The 19,291-nt window shown below is 48.0% G+C and overlaps 1 protein-coding gene across 1 annotated transcript in view; it reads right to left on the bottom strand.

Moving 5' to 3' along the window:
• Positions 1-19,291, bottom strand: part of LOC103266852 (SLIT-ROBO Rho GTPase-activating protein 1-like) — a 66,942-nt gene that overhangs the window by 5,716 nt on the left and 41,935 nt on the right. Inside the window, exon 4 of the mRNA XM_008064478.2 lies at positions 407-430. Coding sequence (XP_008062669.2) covers positions 407-430 — 24 coding nt within the window. The remainder of the gene's footprint in view (positions 1-406; positions 431-19,291) is intronic.

The following is a 19,291-nucleotide window of genomic DNA, read 5'->3' as shown; positions in this document are numbered from 1 at the left end:
AAAAAAAAAAAAAAAAAAAAGAAAGAAAAAAGAAAAAAATTGTTGTTATAAAAATGTGCACAAAATCGTGTCATGCTTCCTATGATAAATTTCCAGAAACAGAATTGCAGGATTAGAGGATATCCTTGATTTTGAGACTTAGAAATATATTGCCAGTTCTTCACTCTTCTAACTCAAACAAACAAACAAACAAACTGATTTATAGAGTTATCTCAGAAAGCACTTCCAATAACATAGATACTTAATAAATATTTTCTTAACCAATAAATGTATTTAGTATTTATTCTTATAATAAAATCTATTTTATTCTCTATATAATCTCTGTGTTCTTGGAACCAGAAGTATAATAGTCACCAATTTTCAGAGATTTTACCTGGATAAACTTATATTAGAAATTTTTGTACACCATTAATATTCTTCAAAACATCAGCTTAAGGGCCGCATGGCTTAGAACTCTGGAAATCATAGTTTTCCAATATAATTTCAATGTGCTATTATAGCAGAGTCAGACATCTTGGCAAATTCTGAAAACTGCGTATTTTCAGCATGATATTTCAATTACATTACTTATCTTTTTGAGATCATCTCCCCCCCCCACCTCCGTCACCCAGGCTGGAGTGCAGGGGAGCACTCATAGCTCACTGCAGCCTTGACCTTCTGCCATCAAGCAATCCTCCCACCTCCTGAGTAGCCAGGACTATAGGTGCACCCCACTGCGCCAGGTTAATTAAAAATAATTTTTTTTTTTTTTTGCAGAGACGGGGGTCTTGGTATGTTGCCCAGGTTGGTCTTGAATTCCTGGCTTCAAGGGATCCTCCCGCCTTGGCCTCTCAAAGTCTAGGATTACAGGCATGAACCACCGTACCTGGCTGCAATTATGTTTCTTTAAAAGAAACAACACAGGTATGGCGTGTTAACTTCAGTGCAACTGATGTATCAAAGAGCACACCAGAATTTAGTCCCCAGTGGTGGCACTTTCTCATGCATCATGTCAAATTCTCATCCGGAGAGCACAGACTTCATTTCATCTGCCAACAGCCACAAGTTACTCAGAGCCAATTTTATAACTAAGGCGGGGTGGTTAAGAAGTTAAGAGTAACGTAATGTTTTCAAGTAATGAACTTGATTTTTCTCATCTCAAGAGATGGGGTTTAAAATAGCTTGAGACCAGGAAGCATCACTGGAATAAACATATTTATTTAGGTTAAACCAAAGGAAATTGCTGTTTCGGGGTTATTAAAAAAAGGCAGAAAATTGGCACTCTCTTATGGTTCAACCTAACACGTGTTCTCAAGATGATGATTTTGAAGAGTAAAATGAGGTTAATGAAGAACCTTTACTTATTTTCTTTTTTTTCCTTTTTTTTAGTTGGAGTCTCACTCCATCACCCAGGCTGGACTGCAGTGGCATGCTCACGGCCACCCCAGCGTCAAACTGCTGGGCTCCGGCTATCCTTCTGCCTCAGCCTTCCAAGTAGGTGGAACTACAGCATGCGCTACCATGCCGGCTAGTTTCTTGATTTATTGTAGAGACGTGGTCTCGCCAAGTTGCCCAACTGGTATCGAACCCACGGGCTCAGGCAATCCACTCGCCTTGGCCTTCCAATGTGCTGGGATGACAGGCTGAGCCACTGATCCTGGTCACTTATTCTCATCTGATGATGTCTTTCCAGAAAAACATCAGCCAGCAGATCATGTCAAAGGCCTTACTGAATGAGAGCACAGTGGGGGCCACACTACAATGCGTCGCAGCATTTTCTGAGACGCATGTCATTGGAAAGCTGACTGTTTTTGGGAATTATCGCACCTGTGGGGGAGGTCTGTTGGCTACTACAGTTTAAAAGAAAAATAACACAAGGAAGTAGCTGGACAGCTGAGGCCAGAGAAGGGAGTCACCCGCAGCTGGACCAACAGGAGGTCAGTGTGCCTGCAACACACCTGGGTCTCTCCTAGGCCAGCTCTGTTCACATTCTCTGCTTGGTGCATTATGGATCCCAGCTCCAGTTACATTGTCAAATGGGAGGGTGAAAACACACACATGTGCACACACACACAACACAGAGCGGCTCAGCTGTCCATATTCTTGCTAAGAGGCAGGAAGGAAGGAATAAAAACACAACTCTCATCACCCCCTGAAGAAAAGGCTTTCCAGCCAGCCCTGGGTAGCAGAGAGAGAGATATCTTTTAAATATACCACAAAGAAAAGACCTGGATGCCCGATTCTCCCTTTGCCTGGGTGCCAGGGACTGGTCTCAACAGGTCACTTGTGCAAACCCAGCCTCATGGTAAGAGGCAGGACTGCCTGCTGGCGGCTGGCAGGTGTGTCTTGTCCAGGAGCCTGGGTTAGAGGAACTGGAGTAGCTCTGACACCAGCAAGAGGCTGAGGCTGTGTCCTCACGCTGTGGGTCAGCTCAGTCGAGTCTCCTCCTATGTAATGGTAATTTCCAGAAAGCAAGTTTCTTTGTTCAGTCTTCCAGTGTGTGACTTAGGGTTTCCACCACTCACTAAAACGTCAACAGTTACAATGAATGAATTTTACAGGCTGGAGAGAAGAATGCCTAGAGCTTTCCTGAGAACTCTAGCTGCAGATAAGGAAGCCAGCACAACTGCATTATTTAAAATGCAAGCTGTGGACAGTCAAGCGAGCTTTGGATTTAAAGTAACAGGCAGTTTTTTTTCCCAGAGCAGTAAGAGAAAGCATTTAGTTTTTACAGGTGCATTCTGAATCCACCCTATGAAGAAAATAATAGCTTCTCCACCAGCCAAATGCAAACACCACTTTGCGGAACCCAACGTATATCTCCCCTGAAATGTACTCCTGGGCACATTTCCTGTGTGACTTCTTCTCTTCTTTACGCATGAGTTTGTTCAACACACTCGATCAATGTCTCTGGCTCCAGGGTTCCTCCACTCCTGGAAACACACAGTCAAGTAGCAGGCGGCCCACACCACAGGTATCTTTAGAGACTGGGATATCCTGTACAACAACTTTGGCAAGATGCTGTCTATATCTGTTTTTCTTAGTGATAGGCCCATATCATGTATCTGACACCATGACCTATGGTAAATGTCAATACTTAGTGTTAAGAAACCATTACCTATCTGCCAACTACCTACGTGTTGGATGGGACCGGTGGATTACTGGTTTGAAGATGTGGATCCCAAGAATGGATCTACCAGTTACTAGGTGTGGAGAAGTCAGTCAATGCCTAGAGCTCACTTTATGAGGCTGTCACGGATGCCAAATCATGTGTCTGTGTGTGTGTGGGCTTAACTGAAACCTTCTTGAGTACTTACTGTATATGTGTATATCTACGTAGACAGTTTACACAGAAGCACCGACACAAATATGCACACATATAGACTATGTATCTATTTAGTTTATATAATGCTCGCTGTGTGCTAGACATTATGCTAAGCATTTTTCAAATAATAATGTATTTACTCCTTCTTAGGAGTAACTCTTAGGAGGTGGTGACCTTTATTCTGTCCTCAATAATGATGAAAAAAACAGAGGCATGAAGAGGTTAAGTAACTTGCCCAAGGTCACACAGCAGGGAACTGGCAGAGCAATGGTTGGAACCCACCTAGCTCCAGATGAGAGGTCTTGATCACCATGCCACAACATTTGGAAAGCCTAAAGCTCTCAACCTTAAAGCCTTTTGACCCAAGCGGCACGTGACTCTTGGTTACATGCAGGAATGAGGGGTGAGAGGGCATGAAAGTCAGTGATTGGCTCACCATCTGCCTGAGGCTTGCCAGCGTAAGGCACTGACGGGTGTCAAAGTCAAGACTTGGCTTCCGTCTTCGGAGAGTTTAAAATGCTGGAGACTGAAAGATGGGTCTTTGGTCTTCTGATGGGCATGGTGGAGGGAGCAGGCTCCCAGGCTGGTAGGACGGTGCCAGCAAAGGCAATGTGGGTCAGGGGAGCGCACAGGTGAGGTGGGCGCCCGTGGACCGAGACAGCGGGAAAGGGTGTCGAGAAGGTTCGGCTGGGGGATAGCCGGGCAACGAGCTGAGGGATGAGTCTGGAGAGTTGGCAAGAGCCAGGTAAGGGGAGCCTCGAAACCCCCACGAGGGAGGGTGGAGTGTATTCTGTGGGGCCTGTGAATCCAGAGAGACAGGGCAGTTGGGTCAGAGCAGCGTCTCAGTAATAGTCGCTGAAGACGCGCAGGACGGCCCGGGGCGTGAAGTGACTTCACTCAGTGTGGAAGATGAGGGAACGGAATCCATGGAGACATTCCAGGGCCTTGTCTCTGTGAGCGTCTTCAGGGTCCTTTCCTTAAACCTGACACGATTCCCCCACCATGGAGTTCAACGCCCTCTGCTGGGTCCTGGCCCCGGTCTGGGCAGCTCCAGGTGGGCCACTCAGACTCATTCATTGCCCCCGCCCCCCCAGAAAGTGGACTTTCCTGCCTCTGTGGCTTCTCCCAAGCTGGTCCCTGAGCTCCCTTGCCCATCACCTCCTCCGGTTCACAGCTGACCTGGGCCAGCCGTAATCCCAGCATTTTGGGAGACTGAGGTGAGGGGATCACTTGAGGCCAGGGGTTCGAGACCAGCCTGGGCAACATAGTGAGGCCTCGTCTCTACAAAAAGATGATGAAAAGTAGCCAGACATGAGGGTGCGTGCCTGCCATCCAGCTACTTGGGGGTAGGCTGAGGCAGGAGGATCACGTGAGCCCAGGAGTTTGAGACTGCCGTGAGCTAGGATCGTGCCACTGTACTCCAGCCTGGGTGACAGAACAAGAGGCTGTCTAAAAAACAAGCAAACAAAAGTCTGACCCATTCTCCATGGCAAGCTCAAATCTCATCCACGGCTACGTGCTCCCCGGTTCCCAGCCAGAGCGACCTTATTCTCCGGACCGCCGAGATGAGAGCCGAGGGTCACAGACCTCTGTGTGCTGCCAGATCGACGGTCTGTCCTTAGGATCAGCTGGGGCACCCCTGTGTCTTACATGCCCTCAGATCCTTAATACCTGCACGAATAGGATGACAGACAGTGCTCAATAGCTTGCAAAATACAGTTTGTGCTGGAATTTAGGATCCCTCTGAAAAAATACTGTGGTGGTTTGGGGCACAGGGCTGAACACAGCACGTGGATGACGGTGCTTCCCAGCGGCATAGCCTGCCACCTGCCTGAGTGACAACACTTCCCAGAGCCACTGCTTGCCACGAACATGGGTGACAATGCTTCCCAGAGCCACAGTCTGCCACAAAAATGGGTGACAATGCTTCCCAAAGTCACAGCCTGCCACATATTGGGTGAGAATACTTTCCAGACCCACAGCCTGCCACACACATGAGTGACAATACTTCCCAATGTCACAGCCTGCTGCTTCCTCAGGCCCACTTGAACTAACAGCTGTTCTGAGAAATGACATTCTTTGCATCTCCTTCACCATCACCAACCTATGATAGAGACCCATTTCCTAAAATCAACACATAAGACTGCTCTAATCACTTGCTGAATTTCTGCAAGCGTCAGACTAGCAAAGCCATCGGGGCAGGACTTAGCCTTAGAAGCCCAGACCTATGTTTTCTGAGAAGCTCGCAGGTTCCAGGAGAGGCAGGACCACCAGGGCTACCTGGGCAGAGCCCCACACGCTGTGCTGGGTGCATGGTAAGACTGGGTCCCTCCCTCCAGGCTGTGGCCTTTGCTTAGCCAAGCCCTGTCTCTGGGGGATTCTAAGACAAGGGCAGCGGGAAGGGAATCCCTCTGAAAGGACAACCAGACCCTCAGATCCTCCTTCTGAAGGACACTCAGACACCTGGTGCCACGGTCCTGCCACCTGCAACCTCTCATCTTCTTGCTTCCCAACCCACCCTGCTGGGGACACAGACTTGGAGCCAGGAAGACATGCCTTCCAGTGCTCCCGCTTCCCAACTGGGTGAATTCACTGATCTCTCACCTGCCCAGGGAATTGAGGATGAAATGAATGTCTGCAGGCACACAGCAGGGTGGGAGTTCTTATGCTTGTTTCTGTTTTTTTTTAAGTGTCTCACTCTGTTGAATAAGGGTCTCATTCTGTTGCCCAGACTGTAGTACAGTGGCAAAATAACAGCTCACTGCAGCCTTGACCTCCTGGGCTCAGGCAATCCTCCTGCCTCAGCCTCCCAAGTAGGTGAGATTACAGGCAGGTGCCACCATGCCTGGCAAATTTTTTGATTGTTTATAGAGATAGGATCTTGCTATGTTGCCCAGGCTGGTCTCAAACTTCCGAGCTCAAGCAATCCCATTGCCTCAGCCTCCCAAAGTGTTAGGATTATGGACATGAGTCACTGCACCTGACTGGCATAATTTTTTTTTGGTTTGTCTATCTATTTTTTTTAGTTGGGAGTCTCACCATGTCACCCAGGCTGGAGTGCAGTGGCAACATTACGGCTCACCACAGCTTCCACCTCCTGGGCTCAGGTGATCCTTTTGTCTCAGTCTTCCAAGTAGTTGGGGCTAAAGGCCTACTCTACCATGCCTGGCTAATGTTTTAGTTTTTTTGTAGAGACAGGGGTCTCACTATGTTGTCCAAGCTGGTCTTGAACTCCTGGGCTCCAGCAGTCCTCCCATCTCAGTTTCCCAAAGTGCTGGGGTTACAGGCATGAGCCACCACATCTGGCCTAGATTTTTTTTAAATATAAAAAGTATAAAGGCAGGAGAAGCTGCCCGTCACATTACAGCAACTCAGTGGACCCCTGTGTCCCTCTGCTTCCACCCCCCATCTCTACCTCCCATGTAAGTGACACCAGAAAGCCTAGGAAGTTTTTTTTATTCTAAGTCATGCATCGGGGCGGAAAACGTGGCTGATCCTCGCAGTCACGTGTGGTCAGCAGGACTGTCACTGTGACAGACTCTCCCAAATTCCCCTCCTCCCCCTGGCCCGTCTGGCTCTTCCTAAGTCCATGAAAGCAAAGTTTAAAAATGTGCAGGCCAGCACTTTGGGAGGCCGAGGTGAGAGGACTGCCTGAGCCCGCTGGTTCGAGATCAGCCTGAGCAACTTGGCGAGACCTTGTCTCTGCAATGAATCAAAAAATTAGCTGGGGGTGGTGACACACACCTGTAGTTCCGGTTACTTGGAAGATTGAGGCAGAAGGGTCACCAGAGCCCAGCAGGCCAACGCTGGGGTGGCTGTGAGCGTGCCACTGCACTCCAGCCTGAGCGACAGAATGAGACTCTGACCACCCTCCCCCCAAATGTGCAAAGCACGTGAAAACTCCCGTTGAGAAGCTGTATACCTGGGGTTAAGAGCTCAGACTCGTTAGACAGACTGCCCGGGTTCAAATCCTGCCTCTGTACTTGCTTACTGGGTGATCTTGGGCAAGTTCCTTAACCTTTCAGTGCCTGACTTCCTCACCGTAAATTCAGAAGGACAATACTCCTCATGGCATGGGGTAGCTGGGACGATTAAATGTGTTAACACATGTCAAGAATACAGAGGAAAGATGCTGGCCCAGCATGAGTGCATAGCAAATGTCAGCCCCTGGTGTTTGGGGAAAAAAAAAACCCATAAAATAATTCATTTTAATAGCAGGTCATTATTTCTCCATAATTGGAGGGATTATTATTGCTGGAGGGATTATTATTGTAGAGGCAAAGGAAGGGAAATCAGCAATATTACCATGCATGTGTATGTGAAGAATTTCAGCAAAGGTCTTTAGAAGGAGGCCCAGACCAAGACGAACAATTACACAGCATGAGTCATGGTCTTCAGACATCAAAGAAAACGAGGTACATTATGACTCCCGGAAACAAAATCAGCACAACAGTCTGAAGTTACCATCAAATTATATTTATCATCCAAACAAATGCTTTGAACAAAAGGCATCGTCTGGGGCTCTGGACCCAGCTGGCTGGGGGCTGCCAGCTCGCCAAATGACAAGGAGGAGACAGAGAAAAAACAAAACAGGTAAAAACAGAGGCCACAAGCCCAGGGAGGAAACACGGCAAATAAACATCACAAAGATAACTCAGTTCTGCTCAGCATGGGGTTCCGGGTGCTGTTCCAGGAGTCCGCCAGAGGAGACCTCTTCCTGGAAGAGTCTACGCACCCACACACCTAGATTCCGGTCCTGGCTTCGCTGCAACACAGCCCCATCACCTCTGCCTTCCTGGCCCTCATCTGCTGGTGTCGACAACTTGACACCATGAGGTCTGTCGGCAGGAGCAGATGAGGGGGACAGTCGCACCACGCGCCACCCCTCCGGCACTTGGAAGAGTGTGGGATGACAGGGCCACTGACCACCTCACCCTGGGGCCCAGAAGGTGCCTTCCCAAGTGGATGTGAATACCTCTGAGCCCCGTCCTCTGCAGCTCCGAGGACATCGGCAGGCTGGCATTTAGGAGTGGGACACTGCAGAGTATCCAGGCGTCATGCTTTTGTTTTCCATTGGAGACGGAGGGATTTCCTCCCACCGTCAGAAGTCCATGAGAGAGGAAGGAGCCTTCTCATCCTAGACACACCAAGGGCTGGCTGCTGGGTGGCGGGACTGTGTGACCCTGGGGCCGGGCTGTTCACCTCCTGGGAGATGGCTGGCCCACATGCTCTCTTTGGCCTTTTCCAAGTCTAAGATTCTGTTGACACTGACTCCATGATTCAGACATCCAACTAGATGCCGTAAGAATGTATTAGATGGGGAAACATACGAGGTCCGACAATTAGGTTTGTGAACTCATCCTAGAAAAGTTGCTCTATCCCTCTTGGCTGAATATCAGTATGGTCTCCTCCGAAGTCCTCCCCTTGGGAAGCCATGCACCGATGCCAGCACCTAGTCCAGCCATCAATCAACATTGGAACTCTTTTTCTGAAATGGCCATCAGAGCCACCATCATATTACCCTTGATGTCCCGAATGTCATCAAATGTTCTTCCTTTCAATATTTCCTTTATCTTCAGGTAAATAAAAAAGCCATTGGGGGTCCCATCAGGTGAGTAGGGAGGGTGTTCCAATGCAATTATTTATACAATTATTTATAAGTGCTGCCAATGTAGGTGCAGGGTGGCAAGTTTATTAACTTAATTGCCAGTCCTAGGCAGATAACGGCAGCAGCTCTGATGGCCATTCTGGAAAAAGAATTCCAAATCTGCTTTGATGGGTGGACTAGGTGCTGGTGTCGGTGCATATCTTCCCAAGGGGAGGACTTTGAAGGTGATCTTAGTGATATTCAGTCATGAGATATGGAGCACTTTTTCTAGGATGGTTTGTGGTCCTAATTGTTGGAGCTCGTATATAATATACTTCTCAGTGGCTAGGGGTAGTGATGTTTTTCAGTGTGGGATGAATGGTGGATACATTGTAGCCAGAAGGGAAAGCCAGTGTAGCAACAAATTATACTAATTATCCCCCTCTGCTTCTGTTGCCTTGTGACAGCAAGCAGTACACCAGGAGACGCCAGGGATGTGAGATGGTGATTCCTCCGAGAATTCTCCATGGGCTCTGGGACCATAACTCATCTGCTTTGCTTCACAGAAATTACCTAGAAATGAACAATGCCCCCACGGTCTGTCTAGTACACTGTGATATTGATGAACCTCGCACAGAGAGATCTATCACTCTGGTGACTTTAATTAGCTCTCAAACTGATTACTGACCCATCATCAAGTGCTCATTAAGGAGAAAAGCCAGGAACTATTTTGAAGGTGAGGGGCTGACATACTTACAGACGCATGCTTCTATTTTTGACTTACATTTAAGTGAAAGTGGGGCATTACTCATCTTGTTCACAATGCTACATGTAACAATAATTTTAAAAGGTTAATATAAATTTCAATTAGTTTCAAAAGATGTTGCTACTTTGATGCAACTAGTTCATGACAAATGGCCACTTTATCCTAAAGAGAATAAATTGTTTTCTGCCTTATTAAAAAGAAAATGTTTCTATTTGTAACAAGAGTAAACTACGTGTATTTATCTTAACCTAAGGACGCTCTCTTTTCAGCAGTTATTAGAGGCATTTTCTAATTTAAGTCTTTGAGTCATAGATGGGGTTATTGGTTTTGATCATCATTAAAGCATTCTTGAACATTCATGTTCAGCAAAAATTTCTCAACCCCCCCTTACTATATATGCCTTGTCCTACTTGACTTCATTGATGTTGTACGACTAGAAATCCAATAATAACTTTTTTTTTTTGAGTCAGGGTCTCACTCTGTCACCCATGTTGGGCTGCAGTGGCAGGATTATGGCTTCCTGAAGTCTTGACCTCCTAGGCTCAGGTAATCCTTCTGCCTCAACCTCCTGAGTATCTGGGACTACAGGTATGCACCTCCACCCCTGGCTATTTTTTTTTTTTTACTTTTTGTAGAGATGAGGTCTCGCTATGTTGCCTTGGCTAGTCTTGCACTTCTGGACTCAAGTGTTCTGGACTCAAGTGATCCTCCCACCTTGGCCTCCTAAAGTGCCAGGATTACAGGTATGAGCCACTACACCCAGCCTTCAATTATGTCTTACTCTTTACCGGTTTATGCTAGCATATTCATTCACAAGATAATTTTTCATAAATGTAACTAGCAACTAGATATAGTGCAACAATATCTGCTTTCTCAGAGATTTCTAACATGAAATAAATGTTATGTTGTCCAATTTTATAATTTTGCAAGAGACTCTTTTCCCTTCTTGTTTCTCAGGTACTCACTGTGGAGAGGTAAGGGCAGGGGGTGTTGAGAAAGCCTAGCTTCATACTCTGCTTATTTTTATGTCCACAATGTGCTGCTACCCTGCAGCCTCAGTGTGCTCGGTGTCCCCTGCACAGGTAGTATGGTATCCCAAATCTGTGTCCCCCTCACCACTCCTCTTGGGGACGACTTTCCCGCCCAACTGTTATCACTAGATTCGGGTGTCAGCTTCTCCAGGAAGCCTCCAGAGTGGCTCAGCTGAGCCCTGAAGATCTCTATCTGGACTGGCACTGACCCCATAAGTGCACACAGCTCCCGAGTCCAGCTTCCAGGTGACAGCACAGTCTGCAATCACCCATGAAGTTCTGGGACTTACACATCCATGGAGAGGCCCCCTCCCCAGCCATCTGGCATGGGTGACTTGGATGTGGTAGCAACAGTCCTCTAATCATTTTAGAGTGAGGCAGCCATGCTTAATCCTTTCCATTTATCTGACATAGAATCAGGGCACACAGGTTGCGATCAGGGACAATGGTGAACACCTGCATTCCACAGACCCTACAACCTTCCAAGTCGCACCCCTCTCTGCACACTTGCTAGACAGCCGCCCTCCACAGAAGAAGAGGCCGAGGAAGAACAGCGCTGTCTTCGAGATGAGACAGCTCATGCTGTTTGTGAACAGTTCTGATGGCTGCACTCAGGAATCATGCCACCTGGGCTTAGACACCAGTATTGCCCTATACCGTGTTCCTTGGTTTTCTCACCTCTGTGTTGGGAATAAGAATAGTGCTTGGAAGGTTGCTGCACAGAAAAAAAGTGAACAAAGAACAGGTCAAGCCCCCGCCGGGGTCACAGACACATGGTGATCGATGGCTTTGTGACCACTATCACAGTTCATGAAGTGTCCCACACTTCTATCTTATCTGCTATGGCCTCAATGTTTCTGTCCTCCCAAAATTCCCACATGGAAATCACAACTCCCAAGGTGATGGTGTTAGGGGGATGCACTGGGGGCAATTAGTCATGGGGCAGAGCCCTCCTTAATGGGATTAGGGCCCCAAGAGTGGACATGCACCACTTCCCCCAGGCAAGGACACAGCGGTATGGTGCTGGCCACCAGCCGGAAAGCCCCAACGGATGCCAAATCTGTGGGCGCCTGGGTCTTGGACTTCCCAGACTCCAGAACCAGAAGTGAGTGTAGGATGCTTAAAAGCCACCAGGTACAGTGGGATGTTACTGCAGCCTGGACGGACCAAGACAATATCTTCGATGCCCCCAAGAGCTCTAACCTAACTCCTTTGCGAACTCTCACACACTGAAGGGGCTAGGAGCCAGGGGAAGGTCTCTGGCTAATGGGTCAAAGAAACTGAGGTGCCCAGCAGGTCAACAGAGAACGTCAGCGACAGAGAAGGCCGTTTGGGAAGTTCTTGTTTCCAAAGGGGTTTTCCCACAAAGTCCTCAGAGTCCCGAGATACAGGTTTAATCCACGGAAAGAATACCCCAGTTTGCACACGGAGGATTCGTGTCACTCAGCCACACGGAGCACCGTGGCAGCGGAGGCGAAGAGGCTGCCCTTGAGGGCAAAGGAACAGCTTCCAGCAGTTGGCAGTGTTGAGGTGGAAAGCACAGGCATACCGAAAGGCCACTGAATGCACCGGAAGATCAAAGTCACCTGCAAATTTAAGTGTTTAATTCTTCTCAGGGAAACGGTTCACGTCTTCAACATCACCTGTGTGCACTAGACCTCTAGGTCACAAGGTTTCTTATATGAAATATCTAAACTGAGGACTCAAGACACGTGGAGTTGTGAATTCACAAAAGCCCATGGCCTGAGAACTTTAACATTGACTCACATGGGAAGATGCTGGAGATTTGGAATTTGACACATTCATTCTATGCCTCGAGTCCAGTATCTCTCACTCCACTTATTTTTTTTTTTAAAAGAGGAGTGAGGCAGAGCATCTGTTCACCTGTGCAGGAGAGCACTGTGGGTTTCCACCTGCTTCTGCTGGGTCGTCCAGCCACTTTCTGGATGATGCTCTCACCAGTTCATGGGGGCAAGCTGTCGTGAAATTGCTCGGCTCTCAGGTTTCTCCAGGGGAGGTTCTGTGAGTCCCTCTGTGCTCCCTTAATTCCATGCCTCAGACTCCTTGCCCCTCAGACTTCCATGCCCCTGTCTCCTTGGCTGCCTCTGCCCCCTCTGTGTCTCCCCTTACTGAAGTCCCGACTGTCCCTCGAAGGCCGTTTTCGACCCCTTCCTCGCTGCAACGTTTCTCAGTCCTCCATGAGGTACGAGACCTCTCTCTTTGAGTCTCCAAGGTTCCCTCAGCTTGAACCTGTCATTGGCCCAAAACACTCTGCCTTGTGCTATCATCCCCAGCAAAAAGGGGGTGCAGGATGGAGGCCCAGAGCGCAGACTGTCTGGTCTGAGACTTCCCAGCTGTGTGACCTTGGGCAGGGCACTTAACACCTCTGTGCCTCACCCACCTCGTAGGGCTGTTGGGAGGATTTAAAGAAGCACCTGGCCCAAAGGTGAGCTGTTGTGATGTCCTTGCTCGAATACCACTGTTGGCCTGAAAGCCTCCTGAACGTGCTGTCTCACTGGACGCTCGCAGCAGCACACACCTTGGAAGCACTTACTTGCTAATCTGAATTAAATAACACCCAGGTTTCGGTTCCAACATGGTCATGAATTAACTCTGGGACTTCAGTGAATCGCTGAACCTCTCTGGGTCTGTGGCATATTCTTCCAAAATGAGGAGGTTGGTTTGAATATTACTAATGGTCCACTCAGTGCCAAGATTCTATCAAACTGTGATGGGATTAAATTCAGATAACTGTGAGTTAGGAAATTATGTGAGGTAAGATGTGAATCCAGATCGCCAGCTACAACTGACTTAGAGCTTGATTTCCCTCACAGGATTTCTTTACAATTTGACCAGCCAATGTTTCTGGTCCTATGTAAGACAGTGAAACCTAGAACAAAGCCCACAGTGTATACTATGTTTTAGCAAGTACCATCTATTTAATATATGAGCAGCAGCTCAAGGAGGCTGTCATGAAAGCCTTCTAATACGTCTAAGTTGTATACTGTGTTGCAGGATATGATGGCTCAGACAGAATACGTGAGAATTCTTGATACGAAACATCCCTTATAATTTCTTTCTGTTTTTACTAAATGCTACCTTCAAACCCTTTCTTTCTCATTTCTAAGCCAAATAATTTGGGGGGGGTTCATATTGTTTACTTCTTTTAGAAGAAGACAGCCTTAAATTATGCACCATAAACAGCGATCATAATTAATTCTCAAATCCCAGAGAGAAAAGGAAGCTAGAGCCAGGGAGTAGAAGGCATCCTGGACCAGTGGAATGTCCTAGAAGATATCCACATGTAGCTTCTCAACAAATATCCTCGGAGGCTCTCCAAAGAGTCATTTTACGCATCCCAGTCATTGTCGCAGGAAAAGGAAGTCGGATTCCATGAGCCAGCCTAGTCTCCAAAGTCAGTGTGTGTCAAGGTCAAGATCAGGATCAGAAGTGGCTGGCAGAGTCACATGGTCGGGCACCTTTCTTCCCATCACATGTCCAGCAAGCAAAGTCGAGGCAGGATGGATGCAAACACCTTGTCAGCTCCTGGTCTCTAAACAGGGTGGCTTTTGTTTGTTGGTTTTGTTTTTTGAGTTGGGGTCTTACTTGGGTGCTCAGGCTGGAGGGCAGTGGCACAGTCATGACTCACCACAGCCTCAACCTCCCACCTCAGCCTCCCCAGTAGCTGGGACTACAGGCACACGCCTCCATGCCTGGATAATTTTCGAATTTTTTGGTAGAGATGAGGTCTCGCTCTGTTGCCTGGGCCGGGGGTGCTGTTAAAGAGCTTTTCCAGGTGGCACCAGGAAAATGTAGTGTTCTGGTGGTTTTCAGGTGGGGGCTTTCAACATAGCCCTTATTCCCTGGTCCCCGGTGAGCGGTATTTTGACACCCGGCCCTCTTTGAAGTCCACCTCAAAGGAATGAATTTTCATTTTCACTACAGAAATATATATTTCAAATACTCAAAATGCCCTTGAGCCAAAATAAACACCACCCTCCCCCCCGCTTTCTCCTCTCCCAAATCAAAAGCCTCTTTGAGGCTCAGAGAAAAATCTTCTGATAGAAGGTGGCAAGTATGTTGGGCTCTTTCGGGACGACTTTTCGACCTTGCCTTGGGCGTGTTTCTTCTTCACAGCAGAAGGCATCAGCTCCTGGCTCACAGAGACGCTCACAACGGCAGCCAGCAAAGCCTTCCTCGGTGGTCCGTGGGGGCCAGGCCTTCAAGGAAGGACTTGAAATAAGCAGCGCCTTCCCTCTCACTCCCTCTAAAAAATAATTCGCCCTTTTTATTTTAACATCTTAAAGAGATATGTGCTTCAAAGAGCTGGAAGGGCCGGGGTGGGCTTTGTGCTCACTCTGCAACTCTGTTTTTTTCCAAACAGCCTCGTGCAAGTCCGTGCCACGCCGCTCTCCACTTACCTATTCTGGGCAAACCGAGGCTGCGCTCAGAAGGGAAGCAGGGCCACAGAGCAAGACCCTGGTACTTGTCGAAGGCCTCTGGGAGGCGTCAGCACACACCACGAAGCCACCTCCAAAGAAGCACCCAGGTGGACACATCCTGATATCAAAGCTTGTGCATGAAGCCTCTTGGGTGGGCCCATTGTGTCCCCCAAGGTCTGGAACTCTCCATCCAGCTGTTACCAGCGCCCATCAGGTGTGTGTGTCGGGTGTTATGGGCTCTTCAGTTCAGGCTCGTACTCCCCTCCCCCGCAGTCTCCTCCACCCATGACAGCAGGCAGTTCCCTGGCAGGGAAGGGACGGCCTGGAGACAGAAGTGGGCTGAGGCTCTGGCTTGGTCATTTGCAGTCTGTGTGACCCTGACAGTTCCAAGCCCAGTTCCCATATGTCAAACTGAGTCTGGGAATGCCCACGTTCAGGGCTGCCGTGAGGAAGGAATGGAATGGCGCACCCGCCCCATCATGAGGGTTCCCTCTCAGTTCCTTCCTCTTCATTCAGTGGAATGTGAGGCTGGATGGCCTCTGACCCTGGCTAGCCATGTGTGCCACTGACATAGAGTGTGGCAATCAATTACATGTCATTAGCAATCAACTTCACGTGGACTTATGAGGTCCGCGCTGGTCTCTACTAGAATGAGCTTATGGAGTGGTCCCCTCCTTGTTTTGTAAGATGCTAGTATAAGCCATGCTGTGCAGTCTGCATTCAGCGAGGAAACAGCAGTAGGGTGGGGGGTGGGGGGGGTGAATGGGGACACACCAGATTGCCTTTCTACTAAAATAGAGCATAGCCCCTTGCGATTTGGGACACCCCTCTCTGTGCACTGGTCTTTGAGCTGGTACCTGAGTCTCCTGCCTTTGGACATGGAGGTGGGTTGGACTCCAGTGTGGGCTCTCCCAGGTTCCCAGCATGCTGACGGCAGACCCGGGACTTCTTATCTTTCTCCATGACTGTGTGGGCCAACTCCTTGGAGTAAATCACTCTGTACACACACACACACACACACACACACACACACCCCACATCTGTGTTCTATTTCTCTGGAGAACTCAGACTGGCCCAGAGTCCCAGAGACACTGAATGGTGAGCCATGGATGGAGCCGGGATCAAACTCAAGGTTGCCAATGGCTAGTCTTGTCCATCCTTTCCTGGCAGTCCAACACTCCCTGGTCTCCTAACTCTCCTCCCAAACTTGCTCCTTCTGTTGCTCAGCTTGCCTTCAAACTCAAAATGAGCCAATGAGACTGAGAAAGGGAATGTAGGCTCCTGGCTCAGTCTTTCACTTTTCTATTTTTTTTTTTTGAGTTGGAGTCTCACTCTGTTGCCCAGGCTGGAGTGCAGTAGCATGCTCATGGCCACCCCAGTGTCCACCTGCTGGGCTCCAGCCATCCTTCTGCCTCAGCCTTCCAAGGAGCCGGAACTACAGGTGTGTGCTACAACGCCTGGCTCATTTTTTATTTATTGTAGAGATGAGGTCTTGCCAAGTTCCCTGGGCTGGTCTCAAACTCGCAGGCTCAGGCAATCCACTCACCTCAGCCTCCCAAAGTGCTGGGATGACACACTGAGCCCCCGAGCCCGGCCAGTCTTTCACTTTTTAATGCATCGAGTCCAGTGGTGTGTCTGATCTTCAAAGTAAGCAGGGCCAAGAAGGACCGGGCTCCCCGAGCCACAAGTTCCACTTTCTGCCTACTTTTGGTTAAAGCGATACTTGTGGCATAGATTCTAAATGAAGTTAGCAGGTGACACGTTGCTGACGTCCTCTGAGTTGCGGGAGGCATTCATATTTAGCGATCTTCTTTAGCAAATGGTGCCCAAAACTATGGCACCAGAGATAAAGTGACCATGAGGGGGAGCCAGGCCTGGCCTCGAAATCCCACTCAACCACTTGCTTGCAACCTGGAGCAAGCCCCTCCGAGTCTCAGTTTCCTCATCTGTCGAGTGAGGATAATGAGATTGATTATGTCACAGAGATGCTAGGAGGATTGCATGCGATATTGCAGGGAACGCACCCAGCACAAAGACACGCATGTCATCAGCGATCCATGTTAGCTTCTCTGGCAGCCATGTCTAGTTACCTACAAGGAACTCCCTTCTCCAAACAAGCAGAATTCCCATTTTTAAAATCTGGTTAGTAATGACTTGGCTAGCTAAAGCTAGCCAAAGACTCCCTGGCTAGCTAAGGACTCCCTGCAGCCTAGTGGGACAAGGTTCTAAGTTTTGGTCAATGTGTGCAGGAGTGTAGTGTGAGACTGTTATGATATCTTCCTAAAAGACAAGGGGTCTGTCCTTCCTTCTCTTTCCCACTCTGTTGCCAAGAATGCAGATGTGATGGCTGGAGCTGCAGGAACTACCTTAAATTCTAAGGACAAAGGTTGCAACTGGGCTTCTCTGAAAAGTGGATGAGGAAAGCTTAAGTCTGGGATGACTCTGTGTACTTTCATACCTGTGTTGCCAATCTTTGGACTTCTATGTGAGAGAGAACAAAAACACTGATTTTGTTTAAGCGATTCTTCTGAGTACCTCTGTTACTGAAGGCCAAACTATCTTAAACACTTTGGCAGTCCTCAGGGCATGGTACAAGAAACCCAGTGGAGGCTCAAACCATTCAGAGGCCTTGTTTCTGCAAATCATGGCAAGATTGGGTAAATATATGACATGAAGCTGATGTCGTTAAGTCGTCCCTGCTCTTTCAGAAGCCATTCCGGTGCAACCGTCCCATCACCTGCTCAGAAGTGCAGGACTTCCTGTCTTGGCCACACAACCTGGACTCCATCACGTATCATTGCATAGCGTATTTATCATATCATCCACACAGTCTGTACTCTAATTACATATCACCCCATATCATATCTGCCACATCATCACATAACCTGGACTCTATCACATATCATGATATCGTGCACAAAATCTGTACTCCATCACATATCATATTTGCCATGTCATCCACACAACCTGGACTCTATCACATGTCACCACCTATCATTTCTATCACGGCATCCACAAAGTCTGTAAGGCATCACACATCACCACATAGCAAATCTATCACATCACCCACACAGCCTGGACTCCATTGCGTATCATCATATATCATTTCTGTGACATCATCCACACAACCTGGACTCTCCACAGATCTTTACACATCACTTATCACCATATTCCTATCTATCACATCATCTACACAACCCAGGCTGATGAAACTCACTTTCCTCTAAGGTTACAGGACCATTCAATTATCTCTCTCTATTCTCCTTCCCGGGTGGGTCCATTTTATTTGAAACGAAGGCTTCTGACAAAGAGCTTGAAATAATCCAAGACTGCCATAGGAGCAATATCGTGGGGTGGAAGCCCACCCAAAAGGCTGTCCCCCACCACAAAGGTGGATGACAATTCAGAATGCAGCACTCCACTGGAATATGGAAGTTAGCACACCTCTCCACCCCTCACCTCCCATTCCCAGGGAGTGTCCAGGGTGGAGAGCAAGAGAGGAGAGAAGTTCGGGCGGGGGGGGGGGGGGGGGGGAGTCCCCAGAATGACTGGTTACATGCAACAAACCCAGACATCAAGACATTAATGGAGAGAATTTAAAAAACTGAGGAGAGACAAGAGGAAAATAGGAAGGAGCTGATGTCAGAAATGACAGCAGTAAAGAATACTGCAGCCAAGCCAAAGAAAGAATCTCAGAACTTGAAGACCAAAACACAGAACTAACCCAAACTGTCAAAAGCACAGAAAAGAAGCTCAAAAAGACAGAACAAAACCTGCAAGAGATGAATGATCACTTCAAGAGACCAAACCCAAGAGTAATTGGGCTTCCTGAGGCAGAAAGAGAAACAGAAGCCACACTGGAACAAATATTTCATGAAATCATTAAAGAAAACTTCTCTCATCTCATTAAGGATGAAAAAAATTCAAACACAAGAGATTCAGAGAACCCCTGCAAGACAACAAATGAGAAAGACCAACTCCCAGACACATAATAATTCACCTCAACAAAGTAGCTATGAAAGGAAAAATCCTAAAGGCAGCAAGAGAAAAAGGCCAGACTACCTACCAGGGAAAACCAATTAGAATAGCAGCAGATTTATCCACAGAAACCCTTCATGCCAGGACAGCCTGGAGCCCTATCTTCAAAGTTCTAAAAGAACA

Source organism: Carlito syrichta, unplaced genomic scaffold (genome assembly GCF_000164805.1).
Source record: "Carlito syrichta isolate Samal-C Ts95f unplaced genomic scaffold, Tarsius_syrichta-2.0.1 Scaffold307408, whole genome shotgun sequence".
NCBI classification, from domain to species: domain Eukaryota; kingdom Metazoa; phylum Chordata; class Mammalia; order Primates; family Tarsiidae; genus Carlito; species Carlito syrichta.
This window is presented reverse-complemented; position numbering and strand designations above follow the sequence as displayed.